This window comes from Fusarium solani, assembly GCF_023522795.1.
Source record: "Fusarium solani strain SB1 chromosome Unknown bctg00000012, whole genome shotgun sequence".
Taxonomy (NCBI): domain Eukaryota; kingdom Fungi; phylum Ascomycota; class Sordariomycetes; order Hypocreales; family Nectriaceae; genus Fusarium; species Fusarium solani.
In genome coordinates, this window is record NW_027072146.1 from 324631 (window position 1) to 339800 (window position 15170).

The 15170-nt window shown below is 49.1% G+C and overlaps 3 protein-coding genes across 3 annotated transcripts; 2 read left to right on the forward strand and 1 right to left on the reverse strand.

Annotated features, from left to right (window-relative positions):
- Window positions 1-3972: 3972 nt before the first annotated feature.
- MRS44_016094 (uncharacterized protein) lies at window positions 3973-5007 on the forward strand (the record flags this gene model as incomplete). The annotated part of the gene is made up of 1 exon (XM_046267968.2): window positions 3973-5007. One exon carries the CDS (start codon window positions 3973-3975, stop codon window positions 5005-5007), a length of 1035 nt encoding a protein of 344 aa, XP_046125263.2.
- Window positions 5008-5062: 55 nt separating this feature from the next.
- Window positions 5063-7802, reverse strand: MRS44_016095 (uncharacterized protein; the record flags this gene model as incomplete). The annotated part of the gene is made up of 4 exons (XM_065617890.1): window positions 5063-5627; window positions 5675-6399; window positions 6446-7535; window positions 7603-7802. The coding sequence occupies 4 exons, from the start codon at window positions 7800-7802 to the stop codon at window positions 5063-5065; spliced, it is 2580 nt and encodes an 859-aa protein (XP_065473962.1).
- A 1053-nt stretch (window positions 7803-8855) lies between these two features.
- MRS44_016096 (uncharacterized protein) lies at window positions 8856-14194 on the forward strand (the record flags this gene model as incomplete). The annotated part of the gene is made up of 2 exons (XM_065617891.1): window positions 8856-10558; window positions 10615-14194. The coding sequence occupies 2 exons, from the start codon at window positions 8856-8858 to the stop codon at window positions 14192-14194; spliced, it is 5283 nt and encodes a 1760-aa protein (XP_065473963.1).
- Window positions 14195-15170: the final 976 nt, after the last annotated feature.

Below are 15170 nucleotides of genomic sequence, written 5' to 3' on the forward strand. Positions count from 1 at the left end.
GGAGAATGGGGACGGTTACTTCATGGCACCCACGATTCTCACTGGCATGACTGACAAGATGGCCATGACAAACGAGGAGATTTTTGCGCCTGTTCTGGGCGTCTATCGCTTCGACACGGAGGATGAGGTTGTAAAGAGAGCAAACGACACACCTCTTGGGTTGGCGAGCTACGTGTTCACGAAGAACGTTGACAGATTGCTGAGGATGTTTGAGGACCTGGAAGCTGGCATGATTGGACTGGTAAGTCTTGTCCAGATTCTTGACCTGAAATGACACTGACATTGGGTAGAATGTTGGTAACAGCTCCTCGGCTGAGGCGCCGTTTGGAGGAATCAAGGACAGCGGGCATGGGAAGGAGAGTGGAAAGGACGTTGCTGTCGATGAGTTCCTCATCAGCAAGACTGGGACATTGTCTATTGAAGGAAGGTATTGAGCTACATAGGGTAAAAATGGGACATATGAATAAGGACCAGCTAAACTTTGAAGTTTTCAGCTTAATCAAGAAACCTGGGAGAGTGTATTATCCAAGAGGCACGATGATTAAGTATTTGTAACTCAAGAGGTTGAATGTAAATGGTACAGTAGCAAATAGTCCAAATAGTAAGCTCAGGGCCTGTACAAGCGTAGGCGCTGATACACTGGCTCTGCTGCACCAAGAGGGTAGCCAGTGTCCATGTCGCCCTGATACTGCCTGGATCTTGTCGTACTGGGGTAGCCGCTTTCGATCCTGTCAGGCACGATCCTTCTCAAGTTGCGAATGAGCCTTGCCATTGCGTTCGACAGCAAGCTGGCCCCGTAGAAGATAGAATTCGTGGGGCTGCTCCATCTGCTTCCCTACCTGACTCCGAAATTAGAGACTCCGTAGGTCATGTCTGGTGTGCCACCAGAGTGGCACGCTCCGGAAGCCAAGCAGCCATCTCGGACTTACCCCGCCCCCGGCCTCCATTCTGGGGTAAGCATGATCAAGCGAGCCCGAAACAAGGGTCTCGAGTCTGGGGTTGCGGAGCCCCCTAATACAGAGTTGGTATAGAGCATATCCCCTGTCAACCACATTGAAACATGGTCACAGGAACAAGCACAGGTCCTTAAAACAACAGCCAATTCTTCCTCTTCTTGCGAATACCTCAAATCATTGCGATTTCGTATTGCCTTAATTCTTTTGCCATGGCTAAGCACACAACCGCTTACAACAGGCTGGTCACAGTTGCTGTTGCATTTGGCTCACTTGTATGTCAGTACAATTTCTACGGGAGTGGGATGCTAACTCGCCTATAGACATATGGCTACTGCTCTTCAGTCATCGGAAGCACGATTGGACAGCCAGGATGGTACAGCTTCTTTGACCTGCCCAAGCAGGGCGAGGCGGGCTATAGCACCAAGACTACCCAAGCTATCTCGACCGCAAACGGAATCTACAGCGCAGGCGGCGCAATTGGCACACTCTTCATCATGTGGGCTGCGACTGCCCTTGGACGAAAGAGGTCTATTCAAATCGGAGGGGCCTTTGCCTTGTTGGGAGGAGCCCTGCAGGGTGGTGCAGCCAACTTGGGGTGAGGCTTACCCATCTGCTGGCATCGTCTCTATAGTATGGAGCAGAAGACTAACCCAGTATCTTCAGGATGTTTCAAGCTGGACGCATCTTGGCAGGCATCGGTATCGGCATCCTCGTCACAGTCTGCCCTATGTACATGAGCGAGCTCGCACCACACGATAAACGAGGGTGGCTTGTAGGCCACCACGCCATCTTTCTCGTCTTCGGCTACATGCTCTCAGGCTGGCTTGGGTACGCCTGCTACTTCGCCACATCACGCATGCCAGACTTTGCTTGGCGATTTCCCTTGTGTATGCAGTGCCTCTCCCCCTCGTTCTGTTGGTGGCCTCTGTCTGGATACCTGAGTCTCCACGCTGGCTCTTGCAGAGGGGTCGAGTCGAAGAGGCGTGGGCGGTTGTACGTAATTTGCGAAAGTCTCCAGAGGATCCCGGCGACCTGGTGGCTCGAGAAGAGATCTATCAGATTAAGGAGCAGATTGCCCTGGACGCCGCAAAGCTCGATGCGCTGGGTTGCGGGCCTTGGATGGCTGTGATCAAGAAGAAGAGCTACCGGAAACGCATGGCGATAGGCTTCCTCACTCAATGGGGTGCCGAATTTGCTGGCCCTCTCATTATTGTAAGTTCTTGACTCCGGCTTGAACTATTCCTAACTCTTCCAGAACAACTACTCCGTCATTCTTTACACCAACCTTGGTCAAACTGGGTCCATGCCTCTCCTACTCTCCGCCCTCTGGCTCACCACGGCCGGCATCATCTATAACCCGCTGGGCGCCTGGCTTCACGATAAGGTCAACTCACGTCGGTGGATGTTCATGGCAGGCCTCTTTGGCTGTCTGATTACCACGAGCGGCCTTGCTGCCTGTATCGCTGAGTTTGCCGGAACCTCGAATAAGGCGGGTAATGCGGCTGGGGTCTTCTTCGTCTTTCTCTACCTAGCATTCCAGGGGTAAGTTATACTCTTCTAAGCCAGCGCTTTCCGACTTCTGACTGGTGCTTTTCAGAACCCTTTGCGATACAACCATGTACATCTACGTGGCAGAAATCTTTCCAACAGAGATCCGCCCAATCGGTATGGGATTCTCCCTCTTTGGCCAATTCACTAGCACCATCATTCTGCTCCAGACAGCACCAATCGGGTTTGTCCATGTTGGCTGGAAATACTACCTGGTAATTATTGTTTGGTGCATTGTCTTTATCCCTATCGTTTACTTCTTTTCCCCGAGACCGCCAAGTTGTCCCTGGAGGAGATCTCAGCCCGATTCGGCGATGACGTCGCTGTCCACGTCAACGACGTTCCGGATGAGCAACGCAAGGACCTTGATAAGTTCCTCGGTAAGTTGGACGTTGCCCATATGGAGAGTTCTGGAAAAGAGAGCAAAGTCGAGGCCTAAGCCAAGGCTGCAGCTTGATCGGGCCCAAGAGGGTAATGGGGTGATCTGGACAAGGAATGAGAAATCGACGGTGTCAAGTAGTTAAAAATGTGTCAAGTCAAATTTCGTCTAATACACATTAGTCATTCAGTCCCAGTCGCTACGTTATTAAAACCTAGAGCGTAGATTACGGTGTTTCACGGTATTGGGTTTTGATGCCGTCTTGTATTGATTACTGTATCTTTTGCTTCTGTGGCAGATGGCCTCTTATGGACTGATCATCAAAGACAATTCAAAACCTAGATCGGTCGACAGAAGGGATTGCTTGAGTCTCGCGGGGTTGGTGAGAGACACTACTGCCCGATGCCACTTCGCGCCGAACACAAGATGCGACCTAGTCTCTCCCATGGTGTAGAATAGAGTTATCTTTGGGATTAATGTCCCCTGCTCGATGCGAGTTATTGATCTCCCCTCAGTTGCTCATATTGGCTGTCTCTTGTGCTTGGCATTTGCACGAGGGTAAGGATGGTGCCTTTTATCCATCTCAGAAGGAGCTTTGTTGAGGCTATCACGGCGTCATTCATTATGATTGCAAACCTTACTGGATTATTACTGTGCCATTGAAGCTTGGGTGTAAGCTTCAGTTGTGTTATGACTGTGTTATTTCCGTTGGATTGCCCAAAAGCTAACCCCTTTCCTCCAGCCTTTTGACAGAGCGGAGTTCATCTCCCCTGGACCGATGCGGTCCGGGCGCACCCCGCAGATGTGGCACGCTCCAGTCGTTGCGGCCAATTGAGTTGCAGAGACCAACGTTGGCAAATGGCACATGACTCCCCGCGGCCTGTCCATCCAAATGCATACCCCCTCCCAAGGAGATGGCGAGCGGGGCGTGTGCTTGGACTCCTCTGTTGGCTTGGGGTGCTTTATTTTTGCGCTATTGAGGTGGTAAGACGCCGGCCCCGAAAAAAGTATAGAAGGTCCTGTCATGTTCAAGGCACAAAGCTTGTTCATTCGTGTAACTTGGATCTCGGGTCTCCCACAGTACTCAATATGGGCTCTCTAATCTCTTCTGAGTATGATTCACCTCACTACAAAGACTACGACAGCCTTCCGGACCCTCGAAGAGTCTGGACCGGGGCGCCAGGCTCACGCGAAGAAGGTCTTGGCCGTCTTGTGCTCCTCACACCGGAAGTGGTTACCAAAGCGGCAGCCACATGCATCAAGACAGGCCGGCGTACATCCTTGAACTGGGAACTGACCAAGCTCGATATTGCCAACTTCAATCGAGCTCCAGCCCAGCACCACATCGTCTCACTCTTAAATGGCGCTGCATATGACGATATCTATATCTTCAACCCGCAACAGTCATCCCAATGGGATGGGCTCCGCCATTTTTCGGCCCCGGTCCCTACTGAATCAGATCCCAAACGTCGCCTGTTCTACGGTGGCATGACGTCGGGCGAGATTCAAGACAGGAATAACACCCGCATAGGGATTCAACACTGGGCCAAGGAGGGAATTTGTGGTCGTGGAGTCTTGCTGGATTATGGTGAATACGCCATGCGTCATTCGATAACATACACGACATTTTCGAACCATGCTATACCCCTTCATGTTCTTCTTGACATCGCAAAGGAGCAGGATGTAAAATTCCGTCGGGGAGATATCCTCTTTGTCAGGATAGGAGTCATCAAGGAGTGGGATCAGCAGATGACTCCAGCTGACAAGCTTGCATACGCCCAGAGCTCTAACCCTCAACATGCCGGCCTCGAAGGCACTGAGGAGATGTTGAGATGGATTTGGAATCAAGGCTTCTCGGCAGTAGCCAGCGACGCCATCTCCTTCGAGGTGTATCCACCGCAACCGTCTTACAAACGAAGGGAGACGGATGTTCCAGTGCCAGGGTTATTCATGCACGAATACTTGATTGCAGGATGGGGAATGCCAGTTGGTGAGCTCTTCGATTTGGAAGCTCTCAGCCGTATTTGTAAGGAGGAGAAGAGATGGGAATTTTTTGTTACATCGGCGCCTCTTAACATGCCTGGAGGTGTAAGCAGTCCTCCCAATTGTATAGCCATATTCTAAATGCCACCGAACTTGTTAACCCACGACATCACCTTGCACAAGTGTCGTCCTCAGACTAGAACCCTTTTGCTTCTAACACTTGGAAGATTCTGGTAAATTTACCAGCCAATCCCCAGCATTTCAACTTCTGTAGCATCTCTTGGGCGTCGTGACTGATAGCGGGGACGCAACTGTCGGTACCAATATCTTGAACAGACCCAAAGCTCGCCGGCCCTCCAGCTTGGATCCATTTCACCACCACTCGTCTTTGAGATAGATGATGATCGTGGAGATCGAGCCGGACAGTATTGCTATACTCACTCGGCGATGCAGTTCTATGGGGGCCGTAGGTCGAGTACGCAATAATGAAGATGTAGCCCATGAAGACCCGCATGATCTCGCAAGGGGCAGAAACGAGATACTCATTCGCGATCGTAACAATCTGAGTCGCGTGCCAGCACAGCCTTCTTGCTGTCTTGGGATCTTTGGCAAATGTCAACTTGAGACGCGCGCGGGCGACCTCAATTCCGTTATGTTGCTGTGGTGCCGAAGAAACGAGATTGCGCACGATATAGATTACGAGGTCAAGGACACCATTCGCGGCACAGAGATGCGAGTAGTGACAAAGGAGGCTCGCGATGCTGTTTGCATTGTAAGTTTTATCGGTCCTGCAAGAGCATCCACTTACTTGTAGCTAATCAGGTCACTAGTTGTCGAAGGTGCAGCCAGGGCATCAACCATATTATTCAAGCTCTTTAAAAGCGACTTCTTTGTATCTCGGTGTGCGCTTATAATGGAGCCAAGGCCGCAGTATTCGGGCATCGCGACAACTTCCAGCTGCCAGAGGTCCCACAGTAAGCGCCCCATGACCTGTGAGCAAAGCCTCTTCGCCCAGGACCCTAAGAATGAGGGGGTTTGTTCTCCGGCTAGTGCTAACTTGAGTACCAAAGATAAACTTGGTCTCGAGCTACCTGGCCCTAGCCGAGACATGAGGGCAGACCAGGCTTGTGCTGAGGTAGCGTTCCATATGGACTCGGGGCACGGTAAAAGAGAAGGCAGCTCGCTCAAGTCAACGACACCTCGGCGACTTGTGAGAGTGCAAAGGCTGCAGTCGTACTCGAATGCTGCCCAGGCTGCCCTACGCCCTGATTCTCTCATGATCCAATTTTTCCACTCATGAGTAAGAGCTTGATTGTCCTCAGAAATGGGAATATTTTCCCCTCTCTCGTCCAAGCTGACGGCAGAACGAGGCTTCAACAGGCCCATGCCCCGTAGGCCACCTATCAAGGTACCACGAGACCTGTCTGCACTCTGATAGAGTTGCCTGTTGCCTGAACCCAAAGAGTAGATTTGGTGGAGGCAGAGAGCATTGAGGTATGAAACATCGCCATAGTTTGTAGCATCCGAAGCGCCCTTGAAAGGTCAGCGTCAACAGCTTGCGTGGGTGAGGGAAGCATACCATCCAGGTAATCATAGTAGAACATATCTCGCCCAGAGCCCAGGACAGCTCAGCATCTGACTCTTTATCCGAGAGCAGCGCACCAATACACGCCATGGCTGTCAGGAGGGCAGGTGGACACAAAGACATGGCCCAAGTGGGTTTATGGAGAATCGCCTGCACATCATGGAACCGATCGAAGTAGGAATCGACCAGACGCTGTAGATCGCCGAATGCTTGGACCGCGTGGGTGTCTCGTAGATTCGCAAGCTGCGGGAGGGGACTCTCCGACAGGATACGTATAAAGCCGTCCACGAGTGTTGTCTGAGCGGGCCGGTTCGCTCGCCAACAGCCGCTCAAAACATCACGAAGAGGGGGGAGTCGATACCGATGCGGCATTGAGTCATGCGCTTGATCGAATGGCCATGAAGTAGTAGATAGTTGGAGGTTTGGCGATCGTGTGGATGGAATATTCCGCGTTGTTTCTGTATGAGTGCGCACCTGCTGGGTCCTATCATCACCACCATGATCACTCGTCCCTTCTGTCTCGTGGTCTCGTTGGTCCATGTTCGAGGGCCAGGATTCTGGGATGTAGAGATTATTCAGGGTGTCTAGTTGAAGGTTTTGAGGACCATGATCTATGTCGAAACTCAACCAGTCGAGGCCACCGGTCCGATAATTGGGCTGCATTAAAGACATGTAAGAGGGGGATATGGCAAAGTCTTCCGTCAAGCCCCCGTCACCCATATCTGTCAGCAAGGCATCAAATGGTTGTGATGTGTCAATACTTGAGGAGATAGCCGAGTTCTCGTGAAGGCCGTTGAAAGTACCAACCCCACAAGATTGACTCGAAGTATGAGCATCATCAGTTTGGCGTATCAAGGATGAGCTCGGTGAGGACATAGATTCTGGTAAAGCATCCACTAAAGCGCCATCCAGGTCACTTATATGTGCAAAAGATGGGGGCCATGAACTCCTGTGAGTAGGTGTCGGTTCGTCGTGTTGGCCGGGCGCCTGCTCAGCATCAGGAAGCACGTCGGGCCCTTCACCGCCAGCATCGCAACCATCAAGCACAAAGCCATCGAACTCCTCTGGTAAGGGGTACTCGCAGCTAGTACAGGATCGGATGCAACCTTTGCACGGCCTGGTACGTTCACACTTCAGCTTTTTTTCAACACATCGAAAGCATGACTTCTGAGCTGAGCGCTTCGTCTGTCCTTTTATGTGATGGGTGGAGCGCAAGTGTCGTAGCAAGACGTCGCGTCTGCTGAAAGTCTTTTGGCACCGGGGGCAAGGAATGAAGTCCTTGTGGGATGCCGTCAGGTGGGTGAGCTGGTGCCGACTGAGATGACTCGGACGTGTGAACCTCCTGGGGCATTCTGGACATGGAAGCAGTCTCTGTGGAAACATATCAGCACGGCAGGTGATGTTTAGAATAGGCGTACTTGGGATTTTCCGGTTGAGCTTGATTCAGCCATGACGTTGTTTATTATACATAACTTTAAGGCCGATAAGTCACAGTAGATCAAGGGTTAAAAGGAAAGCGAGACGACAAAGGGCCGACGTCTGCGGTTTTAAAGCATTTAGTGTTATGTCAGGAGAAACGCGGGGTAGAGTCACGTGTGACTTAAGTAAAAAGCATTTATTATTAAAATTATTAAAATAATACTTAAGATATTTATATATTTATATTAAGTAAAATAAAATTATAAAATAAGTAATATATAAATATAATAAGTAACTTTATTAAATTATTAAAAAACAAAAATATTTGTTTTATTTATTATTATATTTATATAATTACCTTTAAAGCTATATATAGAGTTAAAGTTAATAAAGAAAAATATAATTTATAAAAAAATTATAAAAATCTTTTTATTTAATTTATAATTAAAACCTAAAGAGGAAGTAACTTACTATTATTTAATTAATGTAATTACTTTTATTATAATAGCACCGTTTATATTTATACTTAGAAAATAAACTAAATGTTACAACCCCCGTCACACGAGAACTCGCCACTGCCCTTGCACGTGACCCCCAGGAAAGCAACCAATCACAAAAGGAGCGACCACCCGTTTCGCTCCAACACCCAGGAGCGACTTTCTGATGTCGCTCCCTCGAAGAAGGAGCGACTTTTCAATGTCGCTCCCGTACAAAGAGATGTAGTATATAGAGTCCCTCATTCGCACATTTCCTGTCAATCTAGTTCTCTAGCTTTCAATACAACTTGATTACTCAAGAATACTTCTTGACATTATCAGACGTGATTCGCCACCCTATACTCAGTACGCCACGCCCCGTTGCAACTGCCAACATAAACCCAAGCAGGTTACGGTTTACTACGTTGGGAACCTTGACCGTCACACGTTGAAAGCTCTTGTTCAGTTGCACGCCGCGTCACGCTGAGCAATAACGAAGTTTCGACAACATGCCTGTCAAAGGTACTACCGGAGAATCCTCCAAGGGAATGCAGCCTCAGGACTCCCCACCGAAGGATCATGAAGAAGACATTGTCCGAATGTCCGATTCAGATGAAGACGATGACAAAAGAATCCGAGTCTTACATGAGCGTGTCAAGAGCCTCATGACGGTGGTCGAAAGTCAGCACGGAGCCATTGAAAGAATGAAGGAGATCGAAGAAAGAAACCTCGCCCACTTCGAGCTTAGCAAGGCACAGCAGGCGGAAGAAACCGAAAGGCTCCGGAACAATAACAAGAGCCTGCAGGAACAGGTCGACAAGCTCGTCGGAACCTATGAAGAACGGAACCGACACAGGAACGAACAAATCAACACCATCGAAAGTCTTGCCAACCAGGCCAATGGAGGGAAAGATCTCGGAGAAATCATCAAGCCTCACAAACCAACCAAGTTTGACGGAGACCAGAAGAAGCTCAAAACATTCCTGACGGAGCTACGCACCTATTTTCACTACTATCCCACGCAATTCTTCAAGCACGAAAACCGTGTCAAATTCGCTGGAAGCTGCCTCACCGGAAGCGCGCTAGGATGGTTCGAACCATTCCTGAGTGATTACGTCCGAGGAAGCCCGAATGATGTGACCATGAAAATCTTTCGAGACTACGACACTTTCGAAGATAGGATGAAGAAAGTCTTCGGGGAAGTGGATGAAGTACAGGCGGCCACTGATCGACTGATGAGACTGAAGCAAACAAAGGCTGCATCTGAATATGTCGCCAACTTCCTTCAGATAGCCTCCAGGATACCTTGGGATGAGACATACTTCAAGGATAGGTTCTATCGGGGTCTCAAGGAAGATGTTAAGGACGAACTCTGCAAGATCGACAAGGCTATGATGACATTGGATAACTACATGGAAACGGCAGTCAAGATCGACAATCGAAACTTCGCAAGACGCCAGGAGAAGAAGGGGAACTACAACCACCTTCAAGACAAGGCTAAGAACCAGTCCAACCAGGGACAAAAGAGACAGCCTGACACCTCTCACGGCACCGAACCAGGACCCATGAACATGGGGAACGTTCAGAAAGGTAGAGAGAGGAAACCGAGAGACATCAGCAAGATCAAATGCTACAATTGCGACGAGTATGGGCATTATTCGTCTAACTGCGAACGGTCGAAGAAGCCAAGGAATCAAGGTAAGAAACAGGTTAACATAGTCCAGAACCAGGACAACGAAGAGGAACCTCGAGCAATCAGAACGACCAAGCCTAACCACAAGAGTCTCGGGTGGATACATTGCTATGACGACAAATGCATCGACCACTTGGACGAAAAAGTAGTCAATGCTATCTTCCCGAAACCTACCAAGGAACTCGGTTCTTCACGAACGCGTACGGTAGCCATGGCACGAAAGACTCCAGTGGAAAAATATCTTGAAACTAGTGACGAAGAAAACGACCCTGATCTCTACGAGCAACGACTACCGTGGAGGAGCCAGGAATGCGAACAAGGATACCCCGAAAACGACTCCAAGGGACAGTCCGAACAAGATTCAGAATATCTGTCGGACACGGAAGGAGTCACAAGTAAAGAATTCCGATTCTTGATGGAACGAACCCTTCAAGGAGAGAGCAGGAAGTCTCGACAGGAACGACGACGACTATCGAGAGACAATGCAACACTCGGGAACCCAAACGACGAACGCCACCTGTAGGAGGGCCGCAGGGGGGCGGAATCAGGGGAGAACTCCCTACAAAGGCACTCAGAAGTGCAGAAAAACCCGGACGACGACAGAAGTCATTCAACCTCTCAGTACGAATACGCGGAAGGGAGTATAACGCTTTGGTAGACAGCGGTGCAGAAGAGAACTACATGGACCCCGAAGTGGTCAACGAACTTGGACTCAGATGGAAGTACAAGAAGAAACCGTATAGGGCCGAGAACCTGGAAGGACAACCGTTTACCTCGAATGGAGGACGAGTAGACCGAGAGATTGATCACCTCAAAGTCCAAATCGATGAAAGAAATCAAGGAATCACGTTTGATGTGATTGCCATGAGCCACGATTTGGTCCTAGGTTACAAATGGCTGCACAAGTACAACCCATGGATCGATTGGAGAACTGGCCAGGTGCGACAGTGGGACGACGCACTCTCCAACGATGACGACGAGTCAAACGATGAATTGAGATCTCAACCTTCTACCGACGACGACGGAGAAGAATGGCATGAGGAAAGAACCTCCTCACCACCCAAAGGGACACGACATATCAGTGCGAGAAAGGAAGCAAACCGCACTAGAAGAACCATTGCTTTCGTCAAACGCAAACTCAAGCAAATGGATAAAGTCCTCGAGCTTCAGAAGAAAGCTTTCGAAGAAGGACACACACCAACCGACAAACAAGAAAGGCTCAAGCACATACCCTTGCAGTACCGAATCTATCGGAAGCTGTTCGAAGAAGAACTGGAAACCGGACTACCAGAACACAGCGAATGGGACCTCGAAATAGAGCTAAAGGTTGGAACAAAACCAAAGTTCTACCCCATCTACAACCTCAACGAAGTGGAACTACGAACGCTGAAGGAATACCTCCAAGACATGCTGAGAAAGGGATACATCCGAATCTCCAAGTCCTCGGCAGGATACCCAGTCATGTTTGTACCCAAGAAGAATGGAAAACTCAGACTCGTTATCGACTATCGGCAACTCAACGACATCACCCTCAAGGATCGAACGCCGTTGCCTCTAGTCACGGAACTACGAGACAGACTACACAACAAGAAATGGTTTACAGCTCTAGATCTCAAGGGAGCTTACAACCTTATCCGTATCAAGGAAGGAGATGAATGGAAAACAGCATTTCGAACGAAATTCGGACTGTTCGAATACGCAGTCATGCCCTTTGGCTTGACGAACGCACCAGCGGCATTTCAACGAATGATCAACCACGTGCTGAGGGAACATCTCGACGACTTTGTGGTATGCTATCTGGACGACATCCTAATCTTTTCGGAAACAGAAGAAGAACACACGGAACACGTCCATAAAGTGCTCAAGGCACTCCAAGACGCAAACCTACTCGTCGAACCCGAGAAAAGCACATTCCACACGCACGAAGTAGAATTCTTGGGACACATCATCAGCCCGAACGAAATCCGAATGGACCCCAAGAAGATAGCGGCCGTCAGAGATTGGCCACGGCCGAAGAACCTCAAGGAAGTGCAATCCTTCATAGGATTCGCAAACTACTACCGAAGGTTTATACGCAACTTTGGGAAAATCGCAATACCATTGACTGAACTCACAAAGAAGGAGACAAGATTCATCTGGACCCCAAAGGCAGAAGAAGCGTTCCAAGCACTCAAGGACGCAATCCTGAAAGAACCTGTTCTAGCCACATTCGACCCCACCAAAGAAGTCGAACTAGAAACTGATGCTTCAGACTATGCATTAGGGGCCCAAGTTGGACAACGAGATGAGAACGGCAAGCTACATCCAATAGCCTTCTATTCACGAAAACTACATGGAGCCGAGCTCAACTACCCTATCTACGACAAAGAATTTCTTGCAATTGTCAATGCTTTCAAAGAATTTCGACATTACCTCCTAGGAAGTCAGTACAAGGTCAAGGTCTACACAGACCACAAGAATATATCCCATTTTGCAACGACACAAAAACTCAGCGGAAGACAACTCAGATACGCTGAATACCTCTCTGAATTCGACTATGTCATCATCCACAGGAAAGGATCAGAGAACGGACGAGCTGATGCTATCAGCCGACGAAGTGATTTCAAGACAGAACAAGTTATTGTGCAAGATCAAATCTTGCATCAGACACCAGAAGGTCACTATGAACAACGACAAGTAACCTACATCCAGCAGGCAAAACTCATGGAAACTCGAAGAATCGCCTTCATCGACAAGATCACGGAAGGAGAACTATTCCATGGGATCTACGAACACAACCAGGACATCCCAGAAGAAGACAAAACGGGGAAAATGCAAGTACCAACGCACCTTCAAGAAGCTCTGGTCAAACACATCCATGAACACAGATTGCACGGACATCCCGGAGTAGCCAAGATGATGGAACGACTCCAACGAACCTATGAATTCCCGAAAATGAAAAACGTGGTAAGAACGGTACTACAACGATGTGACTTGTGTGCACGCACCAAAGCACGACGACACAAACCTTACGGCAAGCTCAAGCCATTGGAAGTCGCAGAGCGACCTTGGCAGTCGATCACTATGGATTTCATTACCAAATTACCGATATCAGAAGACCCCGCTACAGGAGTACACTACGACAGCATACTCGTAATCGTTGACCGATTAACGAAGTTTTCCTATTTTCTACCATTCAACGAACAGACGGATTCCGAACAACTTGCCTACATATTCATGCGAAATATCGTTAGCATACACGGAATGCCTGACGAAATCATCTCTGACAGAGGATCAACATTGGATTCTAAGTTCTGGAAAGGCCTCATGGCTCAACTAGGACTGCACCCACGAATGTCAACGGCCTACCGACCCCAGGTAGACGGACAGACGGAACGAGTCAACCAGATTGTGGAGACATACCTACGATGTTACATCAACTACGAGCAGAACAATTGGGCGAAACTGCTGCCTATGGCTCAGTTCGCTTACAACACCTCGCTGCAAGAAAGCACCAAGACCACACCAGCTTACGCATTATTTGGTTACACACCGGACCCGTATAAAGACTCATACAATGGAATCCAAAACGTCAAAGCAATCGTCGAAGCGGACAAATTGAGAGAACTACACGCGGAACTGAGGGCAGAACTCGAGTTCGTGCGAGAACGGATGAAGCGCTACTACGACCAGAAAAGATCGGAAGGACCGACTTTTTCGGAGGGAGACATGGTCTACCTATCCACAAAAAACATCGAAACAAAGCGCCCAAGCAAAAAACTCGACTTCAAATACCTCGGACCATTCAAAATTCTCAAGAAGCTCTCAGACAACACCTACAAATTGGACTTGCCACCGAAGGTCAAGCTCCATCCAGTCTTTAACATTTCATTACTTGAATCAGCAGAAGGAACAATCAAGGTCGATACAGGCTACGACGACGACATGGAAGTTGAAGACGAACGAGAATACGAGCCAGAAAAAATCCTCAATGCACGAAAAAACGAGGAAAAGGGAAATCGATTGGAATACCTGATCAAGTGGAAAGGGTACACCGACGCCGAAAACACCTGGGAGCCAGCCAAACACCTCATCAATGCCCAACGTTTGCTGAAGAACTTTCACCAACCACCGCGTCGAAACCAGCGGAAAAGCCCAAAGAATTCCAATCGATAGTATCCAACACATCCGGTGGAAGCTGAGCAGCATCCAGGGAACCCGCCTCAGCACCCTGACGCTCCTCCGTCTCAAGACGCTCCAATTCATCTAAATCTTCCGCCTCCTGCATCCCGCGACGGAACAATTCGGAGCTACGCTCCTTCACCTTATTCCGCATACGCCGAATCCGAGCCAACCGGCTCACCGCCTCAGATACTTGCGTCTGCAACACAGACAACTGAGCTTGAAGACCGATCAACGCATTCCCGGCCGCCTCCTCGTCTGCCTCTAGCTTTTTCTGCTGTTCCAGCAGCCGCGTCACTAAGAAACAATTGAGCATCAGAAGACGCAAAACGGCGCGAAGGCTGACAGGAACTCGCCACCAAGACCCCGTCACATGCTTTCCGTTGACGAATGCATTCTTTGCAACGATGGGAATCGTCTTCCGTCATCAGACAAGGGATTTTCGCGCGGAAGCAACGAGTGCAAGGCATATCAGCAGAAACCCCGTTCAAATCAATAAAAGCGCAAAGCGCCGAGTTTTCACTTTCCTTGCGATCGGAAACAGCGGTGCGCTGTCTGCTACGACGTTTCGAGGTACTATCTGTCATCCTGTTATAATCACGGAAAGGAGGGAAGATAAAAGGACGAGGCACCAACCAACAAGGGAAACAAAACCGAATAACAGGCCTTGAGGACAAGACCATGGGAGAGGGGACATCGTGTTACAACCCCCGTCACACGAGAACTCGCCACTGCCCTTGCACGTGACCCCCAGGAAAGCAACCAATCACAAAAGGAGCGACCACCCGTTTCGCTCCAACACCCAGGAGCGACTTTCTGATGTCGCTCCCTCGAAGAAGGAGCGACTTTTCAATGTCGCTCCCGTACAAAGAGATGTAGTATATAGAGTCCCTCATTCGCACATTTCCTGTCAATCTAGTTCTCTAGCTTTCAATACAACTTGATTACTCAAGAATACTTCTTGACATTA